The 16215-nt window shown below is 43.0% G+C and overlaps 2 protein-coding genes across 6 annotated transcripts in view; both read right to left on the reverse strand.

The window, feature by feature from the left end:
• MYH11 (myosin heavy chain 11) overlaps positions 1-4577 on the reverse strand; it is a 54734-nt gene extending 50157 nt beyond the window's left edge. For all 4 annotated transcript variants that reach the window (XM_064390244.1, XM_064390243.1, XM_064390245.1 and 1 more), the window contains exon 1: positions 4427-4577. The gene's annotated coding sequence lies outside the window, so the exon portion shown is untranslated. The remainder of the gene's footprint in view (positions 1-4426) is intronic.
• A 5334-nt stretch (positions 4578-9911) lies between these two features.
• On the reverse strand, positions 9912-14345 carry CEP20 (centrosomal protein 20). Of its 2 annotated transcripts, XM_064390255.1 has the most exons (5): positions 14206-14345; positions 13554-13751; positions 12884-12968; positions 11892-12031; positions 9912-10345 (listed from the first exon to the last, which is right to left on the reverse strand). In XM_064390255.1, exons 1-5 carry the CDS (start codon positions 14231-14233, stop codon positions 10269-10271), a joined length of 528 nt encoding a protein of 175 aa, XP_064246325.1. In that variant the 5' UTR covers positions 14234-14345; the 3' UTR covers positions 9912-10268. The 2 variants fall into 2 exon arrangements, with proteins under 2 accessions (XP_064246325.1, XP_064246326.1); XM_064390256.1 differs by lacking the exons at positions 9912-10345; positions 11892-12031 and having other exon boundaries at positions 12880-12968.
• Positions 14346-16215: the final 1870 nt, after the last annotated feature.

A 16215-nucleotide genomic window follows, 5' to 3' on the forward strand; every position in this document is an offset into this window, starting at 1 on the left:
ATTGTCTTGTCTTAAAAGAAAGCAAAAAAAAAAAAAAAAAAGGCAAAAAAAAAAAAGGGCAACAAGCTAAAAGTGCTTGTTCTAGAGCCTTGCCTGGAAATCCCAAAGAGGAAAATATGCCAGATAATCCATGAGGGTGCAATGTGTGAGGAAGACCCTCAGTGTCCCCTGAGCAGTGTCCCCACTGTCGAGGCTCTGCGAGGGAGCATCTGTAGGATGTGGCCCTCTGCTCACTCCCAGGAGATTCTTGGAAAAGAGCAAGAGGAAACTATTTGACCTCTGTGTGGATTAAGGCAGAAAATGCTCCCTGGCTGCCAAGAGGGCTGGTAGAGCTGCACAGTTCCAATAATGGAGATGGTATTCTCTCCTGCTGAGCTCTCCAGCTGGCGGCTGCAGGGGGAAGCTGCTGCACAGGGGAGCCATGGAAGCTCTGCCCATCCCAGAGCTGCAGCTCCCAGGGCACGGGGCTCAGGGAGCAGCAGGAGCTGCCCTGGCCTCTCCCACTGCTGTGGCAACAGGCAAGGCACATTCTCCACCCCACTGCTCCTGCAGCATGGCAGGAACTGCTGCAGCAGTGGAGATGGGGATTTCAGCCCATCCTGTGGCCAGAAGAGAGCTCGATGGCCTGCTGAAGCATCAGAAAGGTTGGATAGTGCTGCCTGTGACTAAATGCCAGGTGACAGCACTTTGATATCAATAGGAATTAGGTACTACTCTCAGAAACACCAAAAGTGAGACTGAACTGCAGAGCTGAGCTTGATGGGTGCAATCCTGCTATTCTGAGGCTGCCCACAGAAAATGATGATGAAAATCAAACTGCCAAATCATCCTGACCATCCACCTCAAAAACCCAACCGTAGCTAAAACTGTTGGCCTGTTACAAAGCATGTCACAGTGGGACATCCCAGAGGTTTGTCTGTTCTGTGGCCCAAGGACCAAGGAGAAGTTTCTTTCTTTGTTACATGCTAAGTCAAAAACATCTTCCACAGTTTATAGCATGAAACTCAGAGCTGGTCTATCTGCATTTAACTACATTCTCCTACTTCTTCCTGTACATACATAGCAAGGTGCACAAAGTTTTTAATTCAATATTTTTCAAAGCAAGATCCATTTGGAAGGTATATAAGGTGGAAAGAACTGCAGAACTTGGAAATACAGGTTTTTATTCCCTAGATCCAAACACTAGGACTAATTTGAATATCCTCTACAAGAACTAGTGAATAGACAGTCTGAACTGGATCCCAGAACTACTCTGAAACACAATGAGGAGAAAACATGGATTTATGTGAAAAGAACTTTTCATGACTGAACTGCCGGAATCTAACGATAAAGTTTTAGCAGCTTCTGACTATCGCTGCAGTAAAAAAGGAAATGCAGTTATGAAGTGTGGATTAATGGCTATTAATAATTGATTTTATTTATTAATGTGCACTATTCACATTAATAAAGGAAGGTCCTCCATCTGAATGAAAGGGGTAGGATATAAACTCCACAAACTCAACTAAATTTGTCCTGGTGAGGACTAATGAGCTGCTAATGAGATGCTGAAGCTTTCTGATTAATAATTGGCACTATATCTTCTGGTCCATCTCTGATCAAGACTGTACTGATTGATACTGGGAATATGGGCCAAGGGGAGAGACTCCTTACAGCCTGCTGAGAACATTCCCTGGGAAGGCAAAATTGACCCTTTAGCCAGTTCCTGGGTTTCACCCATAGGACTGGCTGAGAGAAATGGAGACCCCAATCCATGTGCAAGAGGTGGTAGGAGTTCTCATCCATTTAGCCCAAATCATGTACATGAGTATACACTTCATACCCAGAGGTGAGTTATCCTAAGAGTGGGAGGAGGAAAAGCAATCACAAAAATACTATTGATGTGAACTTTCCTGCATTAGAATTGTGCCAAATTACACCTAACCTGATCCATTTGTTGTACTTGTCTAACACACAAACATACATGGATACTTCCACAGCTATTCCTGTCTGCTGTCCCACTGTGGAGACATCCATGGAGATATCTGTCTGACCTTCACTGTCTTTTCCCTTTTCATGTTAACGACTGAAGCTGAATGCTGTCTTTATAACTAGTTTATCCTGAGTATATTATTTCAAGGATGAAATATAAATATTCCCAGGAAGTGCACTTTAATTAAAAGGTTATTGGCCAAGCAGAATTGCCTCCTGAGTCAGAGCTTGGAGGGACTGCTTTTCTCCTAAGGAAAAGATAAAGGACACTTCTCCTTTCCTCTGCAGGATGTGCATGTCAATATGAAGCCTTATTACATTTGTAAAGGGAATAATTATTGCAACAGAAGAACATATAACCAATTATTTTAAAAAACCAAGTCCTGCTCTCATGAGTAGTTTCTGATGGAAGAGTGTAGCAGTAACCTGCTCTTGACTCAAACTGCATTTCTTGGGCTACAGTAATTCTTGACTGTGACCTTTCCAGATTCCTTATCTTTTATTTTTCCAGTACTTAACTGAATCATCCAACTGACCACTGCTTGGAAAAAAAGATAATCAAAAGATAATCTAGGGGTGAATCCCAACCTTGTGACCTTCATTTAGGAACTGGAATTCCCCAGCATTGACAGCTTTATCATGAGCACTGTTATCAATCCCTCCTGGCCTTTCACCTTTTTTTGGTAATGCATTCTCCATACACTCAATCAAATTTTCTGTAAGTGCCTCATTCTATAATAAAATCGTCTCACCTTTTTAATGTGATTTACTACATAACTCTGACCAAACACTTGATGAATTTTCTAATTTTCAAAAGAAATTTGCCCTAGTTATTGCCAGTGTTATAAACTGCAAAAACCAGAAAGGAAGGAAAAAAGCGGATAGATTCTCTTTATCTGGAAAATACCAGCTATATCAAATTCTTGTAATGTCATTCTATTAACTAAATAAAATTCTGTATATTGATTATAATTCACAAATAATCCATAGTTTTACTGTTTGCACAAATTGGAAAGCTGTCTCTAGCTCTTGGCTTCTCCTGAAATTAACATACTTAAAAGCCATCAGATTTGCCACTAATAAGTCTCTGTGATTTCCAAAGCATTGGGATCTCTGCATACATCCCCACGCTGCCTTTTATGGAGATGTTCTGCTCAATACTCCCCGTTCCGCAAAAATGTAATGATAACAAATTCAAAACAAATACCTTTTAGGGACTAGTGTGTCAATTGCAAATGAGATAATAAAATTCATTGTTTACATCCAAGCGAACACGGCCAGGGCAGAATCGGGCACTAAACTGAAGTGGCAGCTTCATCAGAGCTTTGCTCTCGGGGGTTCATCAGCTCAGCCCCTGCCTGAGAGGCTTCAGGGGGAGCTTGGGGAGTTCAGCAAGTCAGTCCACCCAGCCCACCCTGCTGCAAACTGCCTGTCAGGGCACAGCTGGGAGTGAAGGGCAAGGTGGGCTTGTCTTTCAACAGGTGTAGTTTAGAAAAGGTTTTACTAACATGGATGTATTAGATAATGACAAGCCTTCTGATTTCTCTTATATTGAAAATATCTCATGATGCTTCTTAATTTATGCAAACATATATGCCTTTCACATAAATATCAACATTTTTACAGGTGTGCATGCACACAAACACAGACACACGCATGTATAGGTGAAAGAAGCCCGTGAACCTGTGGGATGGTGCTGAAGCTGCTTTCTGCACTGCCATCTACTGTCGTTTTAATTTACTTATGGGATTTTCTTAGAAGTTTGTTGCTTTATTTTCCATTTAAAAAAAAAGAGGCATGTCACATTTGAAATTACTGTAGTTCAGTAAATTGTCAGATAATTTTTGCTTCAGATGCGTTCCCAGCATATTAAAGCATACATATGTAATGCTGGGCTATTTATCCTTCTAATTTTTTAAGCATTTTTCCCCTTTAAAGAACAAGTTACTGATGAACGAATTTTTTTTATTTGGTTGCACTTTCTTTCAGCAGTCCTTTATTAGGACGGAGAGGTTAGGAACATTAAAGAAGATCAGCAGCTCAGGTTTTTCATTCCCAAATGCAGGAGTGATGGTTGCCTGCAGCAGCTCTCAGGACCACCTGCACTGCCCTGCACCTTGTGGCAGCGTTGCTGCCGGCTCAGAGCAGGACTCCTTCTCTGCAGTTGGTGTCTTTCAGGCTGGACACAGCAATGGCAGTGCTAGCAGTGACCAGAAGCAGGCCAGAACACCTGTGCCCACCTTCAGCATGCACATATGCATTTTAAGCAGAACCCAAGCAGTAGCACAAGCCAGCATGCATCACCCAAGCACATCTGAGAGGTCTGTTCCCATCCCCAGGTTAATGCTCTGGATGCGTTTGCAGAGCAGAGTAAGAGTTAAGTTGCCAGAGTCCCCCTCCCAAAGCTGTGAGCCCCCAGCCCTGTCCCCAGCAGGGACCTGGCCCCCCGTGTACTCACAGGTGTCCAATGGGGGGAGCAGAGTGAGTTGGAGATACAGCCACCAGCCGGGACAGCCCAAGTCCTCGCTGCCTTTGCAGCCTCCCTATATAGAGGAGGAGAATCTTGTCAGTGGGGAGGGGCCCTGGAAACCACGTCCTGCTGGAAAATCCTTTTGGTACCTGGCTTAAAAAACACAGCCCGAGCCAAGGAGCTCGTTCCCAGCAGGGCCTAGCCCTGGGCTGTGGCCCCTGCCCCGAGCCACTTTTTTAGGGAAGCAAGCTGATTCTGGCTTTCAAAAAGATGTATGAAAGGTGCCCCTAAATCACAAGTTCAGGGTTTCACACTTTTCCCCTGCTGTCTGACAAAGCAGATGGACCTTTAACTCCTTCCTGCCTTGGCAGTATCCCTGCCCTCATGGCCCTGTGCCTAGAAGGGCAAAGGACAGGTCACGGGCCGTGTGGCACAGGATGCTTCCTACCCACTGTCAGTGCATTTTGTTGGAGCTAGGTCCCTGAGTTCAGGGTTGCTTGGGCAAAGAGGGTTATTCCTAACACAGCAGGACTGTGTGGGTGGAAGTGGCCCTGGGTCTCTCTGTGTTTATGTGACATTTGGAGCCTGGGGCTGGTTTAAGCCTCCTTTGCCCCTGGGAAATGAGAGGGTTGTTTGCCACCTTCCCAGCAGATTTGCCTAAGTTTCTTTTGTGATCCAGTGTGCAGCTCAGTTCTTGAGAAAGGACTGTAAATACTTGTTAATATATAAGAAATACCTAGAAATACCTCCCTGTGCACGTAAATGTAGAAGAGAAGTGGTGAAGAGCTGGGGGGGCACAGTCCCTGGGATGCACACACAGAGCAGGGAGCAGGCACCGTGTGCTGGCAGGGAGAGCAGCACAGGGCGCTGGGAGCCAGACCTGCAGGGGTTAGGGAGTGCTCTGGTCCTCATCAAACCTTCCTCACACCCCCCAAACCTTCAGTCCCCAGCTGTCCCCCCTCCTTCCTCCCCTTGTAGCCAACAGCCTTGTGCAGTAGGACCTGTGGATGGAGATATCCCAAAAAGGGAAAGCTAGGATCCTCTAGGAATTCCCATCGACGTGCCAAATACAAAATACCGAAACAACCCCCTCTCAGCAACAGACTAAATATGGTGTATACCCAAAGGATCAGAGCACAGGCCTGAGTGAAATTATTTCTCTTAACATCAACAGCTCTGTCTTCTCTGGAAAATAAACCCTCCTGGGGAAGATGGATGGAGCTCATATTGGTCTCATCATCCTAAAAAAATACCTATGAGGGGAGCTGGGCTGAAAACCTCTGCTGTCACTGGGTCAGGAACTTGCAGGTGTGATAGACCTGAAATCTCTTCTTCTAGTTCTGGCCAGTGGTGAAAAAATTTGGACAAAGAAGAGAGAGGGAAAGAGCCCTGGGGTTTCTGCCCTGCAACATTTCAGAAATATCAGAGGCAGGGTCAAGTGTGGGCTTCAGCTGGAGAAGACCAGATTTGCCAGGGCAGTGACACAGTCCCAGAGGTCACAGACCATCCTGCCAGAGGAAGGCTTGGTGTCTGCAGTGGTGTGGGGCTGCCACGGAGCCATGCAGAGCCTTGCAGGACCCAGCAGCGCCATATCAGACCTGTGCACGCGTGACTTTGTTGGAGCAAAGCCAGGGAAATGATCACCACCACATAAATCCAAGAAACTTGTCCTTGTTAGCAGAAAGTTCCTCACAGGGCAGGGTAGTTCACCCTACCTTACATTTTCCCCTGCAGTTTATTGATTGCAAATTTAGCTTTTAATTAGAAACACAATGAAATGCAAGGGAATCCTCTGAAAAGTATGATCATTTTAACATTCATCAAAGTTATTCTAAGAAGCTCCTTTTAAACACATGCAGCTGTTTCACAAAACCAGACACATTATAATAGTAGCTTAAAAAGGAGTGGAAATTATTCTGGCTGGTCTGCAAACCACTGCACACGCAGGCTTGCTGCCCGAGGAGGGAGTTTAACAGCAGCAGTGCCGGAGGGTGATCTATGATGTGACATTAAATGGAGCTGGAAAGTAAAAAAAAATATTACTGCTTACTGCTGGGACTGAAAGAGTTGCACTCTCAAGCCATGTGGGGTAGGAATTGATGAGTATGAGCATGGCTTCCAACCTTCACTTAAAAGCTAATGTAAGAATATACTAATCTGACAGCCTGGCTGGGGGCTCCTGAAAGTTGTGGTGTTTGTTTTAAACCAAAGTTGCCTCAAAATGAAAGCTGTGGATTTCCAGTGGATGATGAGTTTGTGACAAGAAAGAAAATAAGCTTTGTTTAAACCCTCTTGATTTGTTTATTTGTTTTAATTACTTTCCTAGAAAAAAATAAAGCATGAAGTACCCTACCCTTAAATATCTCCTTACTGAATTTTCACTGTAAATATTTTACTTGGGGAAAAGAAAGAGGACCCAAGAAGGAAAGAAGTGAACTTTTAGCTGCCTTACCATGTGTTCAGTAACCTGAACACAAGAGAGAGGAAAAGAGAAAAGCACAGACGGTGATGTTAGTTTGTTAAAGCATCAGGTAAGCAATGTTTGTTTTGTTTAAAAATGTTTTTACTCAAGTTTTACCAACCATGTTTCTCTAAGATGACAAGTGTAATTAAAACAGGTAATTGTACTGGTGGATTACCACCTGTGTCAAGGTGTGCCCTTGCAGCAGGAGGGACAGTCTGTGTCCAAGCCAGGACAATCAATCTTGAGAACAGTCTGATGAGGGAAAACATTCACCAACTGCTTGATGTTTGTGCCTCACGCTGCTGCAGGCGGTCAGGTGAAGTGTGTGAAGTGCACAGAGCAGGTCTGAATCAGCTGCTGCCGAAAGGGTGTATTTGCAAGTGTGAACAAACCTTTTGGGGTTTCTTTTCCTGAAGGTGATTACCCAAGGCTAATCAGTCCTCCGGAAAACTGATCCAGTGGCACCGAGATTGGGTGCCTGACATGAGGGTGCTCAGGAAGGAAAACGTAACTGACTCCTCGGGGGGAGCTGATAAAGCTTCAAAAAATCTCCTCTGTGCAGGACAGAAACTGAAACCTCTGAAACAGCACAGCTGCAGTCGAGAGACACAGTTTGCTCTCCTTCAAGGGGAGAGCAAAAATTTGGTCTTGAAGAATTTTTTATTTTTAAAACTTGTGGGTTAAGTTCTTCCAAAGTGCTTTCCAGATCTGATATCCACACCAGACTTCACTGGCTCCTTGTCACCTTCACTTGTGATAATGTGCTTAGACAACAAACAGCCTCTTTTAATGGCATTCCCTCCATAATGCTCTTGGTTAATGTTCTTTCTCCAACAAAACTCACAAATGCATTTTGCTATTTAAAGACCCTAAACTTCTATATGCTTGTATCTTTTTTTTTCATTTTCATTTTCTGTTGTCAGTAGGAAAGAATAAGGGCAGTTAATACAAGACATGCCAGGCTGTAATTATGCAACTTCCGAATTTAAGAAAATAATTTTTTTGTGTATGCTCACCTAGGTGGCAATTTCTTTTAAAACCTGAACCTGTGACTCTAGGACTGTGAAATATTTTGATCTAAATATTGATCTCACCTTAAAATTTTAAGGAATGCTAAGTGCATCCATGTGGGAAAGATTTGCAATTCCTCTTCACCCAGTAACAAGGCAGGCAGTCTGACATTCAGAGATTTGCTGTATGTCAGTATCTTGAAAGATACTCTCATATTTCATGTACTGACAAGATAAATGCTAGACGATTAATAATATGATTGGACCAGTATATTTTCATAGACATATTTCAAAGCTTTGTTGTAAATAAACATCACTGGAAATACACTTTAATTTGCCTTTAGTTTGCTTGTACAATGATTATACTTTGAAACAAGAGATTGTTTCTAACCCCCAGATGTGGCTGTGAGGGTATTGGAGAATTAGATGAAATTCAAGTTACACCCAGAGCAAACAGACCAAATTCCATCCACTGTCCAACACAGTGTCTGTACAATGGGTGAATCCCCAGAGAAAACAGTCCACAGATTCCCGTTGTTTCAATTGTATTTTGTCTCTGATTTCAGACATGCATCTTTACCTCAAAGCTCAGTGAAGGATGCCCTTGTAGCAGCCTCTGCTTCCCTGACTGTGGAGAGAGGAGCCTGCTGAGCTGTGTGCTTGGGAAAGGACAGGTACCAAACATCCCTTTGCCTTCTTCAGCCTGGGGGATATTTTTTTTTAATTTCTACCAATAAAAATTAATTTCCCAGGGAGCTCCATAGCACCTGGGTAGCATCTGAATGATGTATGGTGGGAAGACACAAAGCAGAAGCAGTGCCTTTGGTTACACTGAAACATTTGCATAGCACAGAAGGTTTGAGCTTTTGTGTTTTCAGAACCCTTTTCTTTGCCCTTGAAAAGACAATTCAGAATCCAAATACACATAACAATTTGATCCACTGTTTCATGGAAAAACAGGGGTCTAGCACTGAACTTCCAGAGAATAAAATTAGAAATTCAGGGATGGCTCTTCTGCCCAGCAGCTGAAGGTGACAGAGGTGTGAGCACAGAGCACACAGAGATTCCCTTGCCTGATCCAGTGGTCAGCTGCCACTGCTGCAGACGACTTAAAGATGGATTTGATTGAGGTTTATTTGTGAACACAGGTCCTCCCCTCCTGGCAGCAGTCCTGAGACACTCACAAATCAGCCAGCGAGGAGCACTGCCAGTCACAGAGGAGATGAGCTCACTGCTGAGGCTTCAAATGGATAAATGCAGCCTCTCTGCAACTCCACATTACAGTGCAGGCTGCTGGGAGAAATAAAAAATATCCCTGCAATGCTAACTGGGTCAAATCAAGATAAAGGCAAAACTTCACAGTGTGAAATTCACAACTTGGGGTCCTTGCAACTGCACAAACTGCAGGTTCTCCTCCTCTCTTCCCCCTTCCACTCTACCATTTATCTAACAATAAGGATTTTTAAGGACCTTCCTCTAAAGATTTATTTATACAAAACTCCTCTCAGTACCACTGGATATATTTAACATTTATGCATTTTGTTAAAATGAGAAGAGAAAAAAATAGATGTTATTTTTTATGTACTCCTGCAAGTTTGGCTTTTAAAATAAATTACCATTTCAAAACATGTAAATACCTCAGCTAAAAATGAGTTCTGAGAATCAGTAATCTACTATCAACTTTATTTTTAGCTTTGCCTGACTTAGTTTCATGCTGTTTGGGAAAAAAACCCAGAAGTTCCTTTGCCTCCCATATACCCAGTGTTACACCAAACAATTTATAGCAACTCCAGATGGAAAAAACTTACTCTTGTTTGTTTGCTGGAATGAGGATAAATATAGTCTCCATTTCTGGAGAATTAAAAACAACTATCCCTCTAAATCACTTCAATTTTTCTATTAGAATTTCTTTTCCCTTACGTATCTGAAAGTTGCAGCTTCTTTTTAAAAAGAATGATTGAAATGTTTAGTTTGAACACTCTCAAAATACCACACAGAATAAAATTGAAAAATTTTATTCAGAAACACAGGAAAAACACACAAGGATATAAAAGTAAAAATTATAAGTTATTATATAAAAATTTATTGGATAAACTCAGTATATTCAGGTGCAATTCTAGATCCAGGATTCACTAAGGTGAGTCCCTATACAGTCTTCCTTCTATCAGCAGTGGGGAAAGAGAGCTTTGCTAACATTTTTTAAATTGACAGTAAGCATGACCTTGTCATCCTGTCTCGAGTAGATGTTACAAGCTAAAATGGTCCCACTGGATTTACTGGAGAAATTTGTGCAATGAAGAATGTCCTAAATTAAATCTGACAGACCTTGAAATGAGAAATTAGAAAATGAAAGATATCATCTCTTTACACTTTGTAAAATAAGAGGCTCTTCGATGCTCGTGCCAGCCATCCTTCCTGGTTCTGGAATTCTGTCTGAAAATGAAACACAGACAAAAATATTCTCATGCATCTGGAGTCCAAGGTGTGTTACCTTCTAGTATTACCAACTGTGATGAACAATATCATCATGGGGAACTTAGGAAATTTTATAGATAAATGTTTCCATGCATTTCCATGCAATGTAGGAGATAAAAGCTTTATATTACTGAGAGTGGATTTCAGACAACTTCCAACTCAGCTGCAGAGAATGAGAAAAGAAACACCAGATTTCACACCTTTCACCAGGATCCCCAGTCTGCTGGGGTACTCATACATCTAAATAAACAAGATAATTTCTAAAGTGAAAAGCAAGTTAGATGTTAAATAAGAGACTTGGCAGGTTGAGTTTATGAATATGCAGCCTAATGAACACAGTTGGATAATTAATATTTTAAACCCACTTCCTTTAGGTGCCAACTAACATAACCCACAAACACATGCAGAAAGTAATTTCAGAATACATTTCCTTAAAGGTTCAAAGCCTTAAAAAATTAATTTTTTGTTTAGTTCTAAAACAGCAATGTGCTGTTGTGTCTCAAGATTGATCCTGGGTTCTGTAACTAACTGTAACCAATTAAATCTCCAGGTGAAGTTATATTGGAGTCAGCAGGGCAGGGTGACCCTGCAGAGTCAGTAGAAACGAAAGTTACTTTAAAAACAATTCTCCCATACATTCAGTTTGTTTTAAAAATGGAGAAATTTCTGATAGGAATAATTGTTTTCTAACAAAGAAGTAATTTATAGTAGTTTTGGTATGGAAATTTTGTTTCTTCAGCCCCCTCTTCTGGCAGAAGAAAAACATCATTGTCTCAATGAATTAACTGTTAAAAAACTGTTAGTACTTCTCACCCTTTTCAGATGTCAGTAAAATCTCAGGCTTCATACTTTGGAAGTTTTTGGATACAAACCAAACAGTTCATGGTATTAACAGGAGAGTAATACATTTTCACAGTAAAAAATGAAGCAATATGCCAAGCAGACTCTTAGAAGGAAAAAGCTGGGCCAATGAACCTTTTTGTTCTCTAGCTTAGGTGGTATTAATTGTAAGCAGTCCAAAAGCAGGCCAGAAAAGGCAAGTAAGGTTTAGCAGTGTTTACTGTAGAGCAATGAACTTTGGGCTTAAGCTTTTGTGGCAAATAGGATATGAGTTATGTTCTCAGAAGAAGTTTATGCCCATGTAAAGAACTGACAGATAAAGAGTTAAGAACTTTCTACAGAAATTAGGTTAGACCAGATAAGAAACAGAGATATGCCCACTATTTATTTTATTGAGAATTTAGGTTAAAATATTGTATTGAATTCCCAGTATAGTGAGACTGTCTCTAGCTGACCCTTTTCAGGTTTGTAATAGTATAAGGGAGTACAATTTGGCCAGCTGAACATTTAGGGTAAAAGCCATTTGGTGTCAGATGAAAGCACTCCTTGCACAGAGAAGGAGGTACACGGTGTCCAGCTGCATGGTTATGCTAATATAAGCACATGCATGGTGTAGGAAATCTGGTCACAGACAAAAGTTCTGCAAAAATAACATTGCACACACCTTTTTGATTTCTCTCAGCAGCTGGTTTGCCAAGGTTCTGCTTTGGATAATTCAGCAAGGACACTTTTGGAAGGAGATTCTGGGTACTTTCTTCTTTACCACCATGTAAGAAATGAGAGAGAATTCCATACAGGAGAGGTCTGCATAAGGGAGAAATTCAAAAGTAGTCTGTAAAGTCTATGAAATACTGAGCATTAAAATACACCCTTCTCCCAGGACTTCTTAGGTATTAGCATTTACTTCTACAATATGTACATGCATCTTTGATGACTTACAACCCATCCAGGTATCATTACATAAATAAGCACAGATCTAAGCTCCCCCTGAACACCAACACTGCCCTAAAAGGCTCAGACTAAGAGACACTCTCCACTGAACTTCAGCTCCCCTGGCAGGTGAAGAACTGGAGTGTGTTCAGCACAGGAGCAGAGATCCACATTCTCAGCCATCAGAAGGATCCACACACTCACAACAGATCAGACCTTGGTGGCCCAGTCCACCATGGCACATCTCAAACTTGGCTCTTCCTCAGCACTGACAGGTTCAGACAGCACGAGCTACAGAGAATGCTGAACGTGTCTGAACCTGCTCCAGCCTCAGGCCATTCATGCAGTTTTATTGCAGCACTGATTTTATATCTAATCTCACAGTAATCTTCCTATTGCTCCACACAGCAACTCACAAGAGATGCACAGAGCAGATCTACTTTCTGTAGACTGTACTGGTGAGAGAGTTGTGTTTTGGTGCACAAGGGCACTATCTGGAGAATGCCACAGCGTTGGCAGAAAGCAGTGTTAGTTTGGAGCATGTCTAAAAACAGCCTCATGTTTGGCATCCTGAAGCTGAATCCAGCATTTTAGAACATGCGTGGGATCAGCCACATTTTAATTGGTGAGAACATCTATATGTGATTTATAATTACACTGAAGAGAAAAACATACTGGCATATAGAATATACAGAATATACAGGGCATTCCAAAATTCTTCCTTACACTGATTTTCCACTTGCATCTTCAACTATATTCAGCTCTTTGGCAAGAAATTGTCTATCCAAGGGCACTTCAGGCTGGCCGGATTCTGGAAAACAAAATCCCTGGATCTTAAGACTGGTAAGAAAAATGTCACCAATTAACAGAAGAGCACATAGCTCCCTTTTAGATTATGAATAACTATCAGTGTATTGTAATTCCAGGGAACTCACTTAAGCATTAGTAATTCATACAGGTATAACTTACAATAGCACATTACAGTTTTTATTTTCATTTAAAGAATCTAAGAAAAATATTAAAGAAGTTTTACAGTACAAAGATAAATTCATCAGGCAAACAACTCTTTCTATAAACTACTACTCTCAGGCATGTCAAGAAATTTGAGTTTGCAGGCTGTTATCAAGTTTTCTTGCCCTTGCATCAACTACTGTGTCGAACAATTTACCTCAAGGGTAAAGGAGAAGAGAGTAAGTCTTCTTGAAAACTAATGGAGTGATTTAGCTTAATGCCGCAAGTAGAGCTGCGGAGAGGTTGTTTGTACCCTGTTAATTCCCAAGGGAAGACAAGATTATGCAGCTTGTCACACTTACTAATTCCATAATATCACTGGAATTATTCAACCAAACAATCACCGATTACTAGTACAGCGATGACACAAACCCACGGCCAATACCTGCAGTCAGAACAGACGCAGTGTATTTATAGTGGTTGTACGCCAGGTACTCCCGGATGAGCTCGTTGATCAGCAGGTTCTCCCGGGACAGCGTCGGCCGCGGCTCGCTCTGGTCCTCCAGGGCATTGAACACTTCAGCTCTGATCCTCGCCTTGATCTGGGCAAGAGCTCCTCTTTTTTCCAGTGTGTCCTTTAAAACTACCACCACGAAAAGGCGCGTTAATTTAAAGCCAAACGCACTCCAGCATTAATTACCCCGATACAAACAGAGTTTTGGCGCACGCGATAAGGTGTGCCACAGCGATACGGTATCGGCCCCTGGGCACGACCCACCAGGCCAGGCGCGGCCCTGATAAAATTAAACCTTCAGAAAACTCACAAATACAAATTTATTATTTTTTTTTTAGTCGCAAGCATACATTCTGGCAATCTAAGAAATAGGATGTTACTGCACCAAGATGCGTTTAATACAGAAGTATACAGAAATACAGCCCGCGGTACATGGCGGGGGCAGCGCCAAGGGACGGGGGCCCCCATTAGCGCCCGCGGCAGCTCTGAGACCCATCCGTGTGGCCGCGGAAAGGCGATCCGCGCTCCTGCCCTCCCGGCGGCCCGAGACATCCCCGACCCCAGCCCCGGCTCCCGCCCCGACCTGCTTTGAGCTCCGCCACCGTCGCCATGGCCGCGCCGGGACCCGGATGGCGCCGCGCGCACTGCGCAGGCGTGGGGCCGGGCGGCGGGAGCTCCGTGAGGGGACAGCACGGGGCTGGGAGTGAGCTCCGTGAGGGGACAGCGCGGGGTCGGCAACTCCCTGAGGGAACAGAGTAGGGCCAGGAGCTCCCTGAGGGGACAGCACGGGGCCGGAGCTCCCTGAGGGAACAGAGCGGGGCCGGGCGGCAGGACCTCCCCGAGGGGACGGCGCGGCTCCCGCCCGGCCCCTCAGGGAGCGGAGCCCCGGGGCATCCCTCAGCTGCCAGCGGCCCGGGGCCAGGTCGTGCCCGGATAGAATAACCGGCGTCAGCAGCGCCTCCGTGCTGCCCGTGCAGCGCTCGCTGTCCTGCTGTCCAGCCCCGTCAGCTGGGCGGAGTGTCAGGGTTGCCACGCTTTCTCCTTCTGTAATTTCAGAGGTTGGCAAAAATCGGCGAAGGAAACATGGAAAATGAGCGAGAATTTCCTCCATGTGTGCAGCGGAGGAGTTTTGCACCGAGTCCCTGACAGATGTACTGTTGATTAAAAGGACTCTCCAAAGCTGAGCTTCTAATAAAAAGGACTTGCCAAAATGTAACTGTATACGGGGTGTTTTGCAAGCCTGAGGATCCCTGGCGTGTCTGGAGGCTTGTGTGTGTGCTCCTTGTTGCTGGGATGAGTCAAGAGTGTTTATTCTGTCAATGCATTAAGTATTTCCCAAAGGAAATGCGGCTGGTGTGGGTGAACAAACTGGATTTGCTATTGTCCGCTGGGGCTTGAAGGAAAATATGAGTTGTCTTAGGGAGTAAAGCCTAAGACAAGACTTAAGGGTGGGGATTGGGAAGTTTGTTAGGATTGTTTTGTTTTGTTTGTTTGTTACATTTCCTCTCAAACCAAATATTTATATGACACTCTTCCAAAGCCTCTCTGGTAGAGGTCAATAAATAAAATTTAGGAAAATCAGAAGTGGTGGTGAAGTCAACGTGTTTCCTCAGCCCAGCAGTTGCTGCAGCGAGTCAGAGCAGTGCTTGCCCCTGGCCACCCTGAGCCCGATCCCCGGGGGACTCCGGGGACAAACAGCTGTTTGTGTTTAATGTTACGGCATTTTCACAGTCTAAACATGTTTCTCTGCATCCTTCCAAACTTCTCCATGACCTTGTGAGTCACTCTTCCATCACACCTGATTTCCCGTTGATAAGTTGTTGCAGTTTTCCACACTGCTTCAGTTTCCTGACCTGCTTCAATTTGTATTCCACAAAAAAAAATTAATATAGAATTTTGTGTAGTTCTTTTTTCTGCTTGCAAGGGAATCTCCTTTTTCGACAAGATTTCAGTTTCTATTTCTTGTATTAATCTGTGTTTTAACAACAATGGTTTGTGAAATCCACAAAGTTCAGTGACTTCCTGGTACTCTGAGATTTGGTTCTGTATTTCTGCAAGTTTGGCCTTGTATCAGCTCTAGTTTTTCTCCTCCACAAAAAATATTGTGAATCTGTTACATTTTTCTTCTGAACTCTTTTGCTTCCTCTCACATTAAATATTTACTTTGTATTTTGGTCTACAAGGAAATAGACCTTGGAATAATTGGAATAGAACTAGTTTGAGGTGGAAATCCAAGAATAATTTTTTGAGGAGAAACATTATTGACATGGAGCATGACGATTGGTGACGTTGGGACAGTCTGGGGCTGAAAGAAAAGTATTTGGAATGTGAAACAAACTTTGTTAGTCTTTTAGCTTAAAATAAACATATGTGGGTAAAAAATGCATCTTTCTAGACACTCCTCACTTCTTGCTTATTTACTCTCTTTTGCATATAAAAATAAAGGGAATCATATTTGAACATATATCTGTTGTCTTGCAATGCTGTAAAGATTTTAACATGATATGAATTAAGCTATGGGTTAAACTGACAAACTCATAGGACTTCTGACACCCGCCGTGTGTGGTTTGATCTTTCTGTGCTCCGCTCATCA

Source organism: Passer domesticus, chromosome 15 (assembly GCF_036417665.1).
Source record: "Passer domesticus isolate bPasDom1 chromosome 15, bPasDom1.hap1, whole genome shotgun sequence".
NCBI classification, from domain to species: domain Eukaryota; kingdom Metazoa; phylum Chordata; class Aves; order Passeriformes; family Passeridae; genus Passer; species Passer domesticus.

What these genes read in the sequence shown, in the direction of transcription:
- CEP20 (XM_064390255.1), bottom strand. Translation starts at nt 14,233, where the DNA reads ATGGCGACGGTGGCGGAGCTCAAAGCAG. An exon ending in GGTGGCGGAGCTCAAAGCAG is followed by an intron (nt 13,752 to 14,205) that starts GTCGGGGCGGGA and finishes TCGTGGTGGTAG; the next exon opens with TTTTAAAGGACACACTGGAA. An exon ending in TGCTGAGAGAAATCAAAAAG is followed by an intron (nt 10,346 to 11,891) that starts GTGTGTGCAATG and finishes TTTCATTTTCAG; the next exon opens with ACAGAATTCCAGAACCAGGA.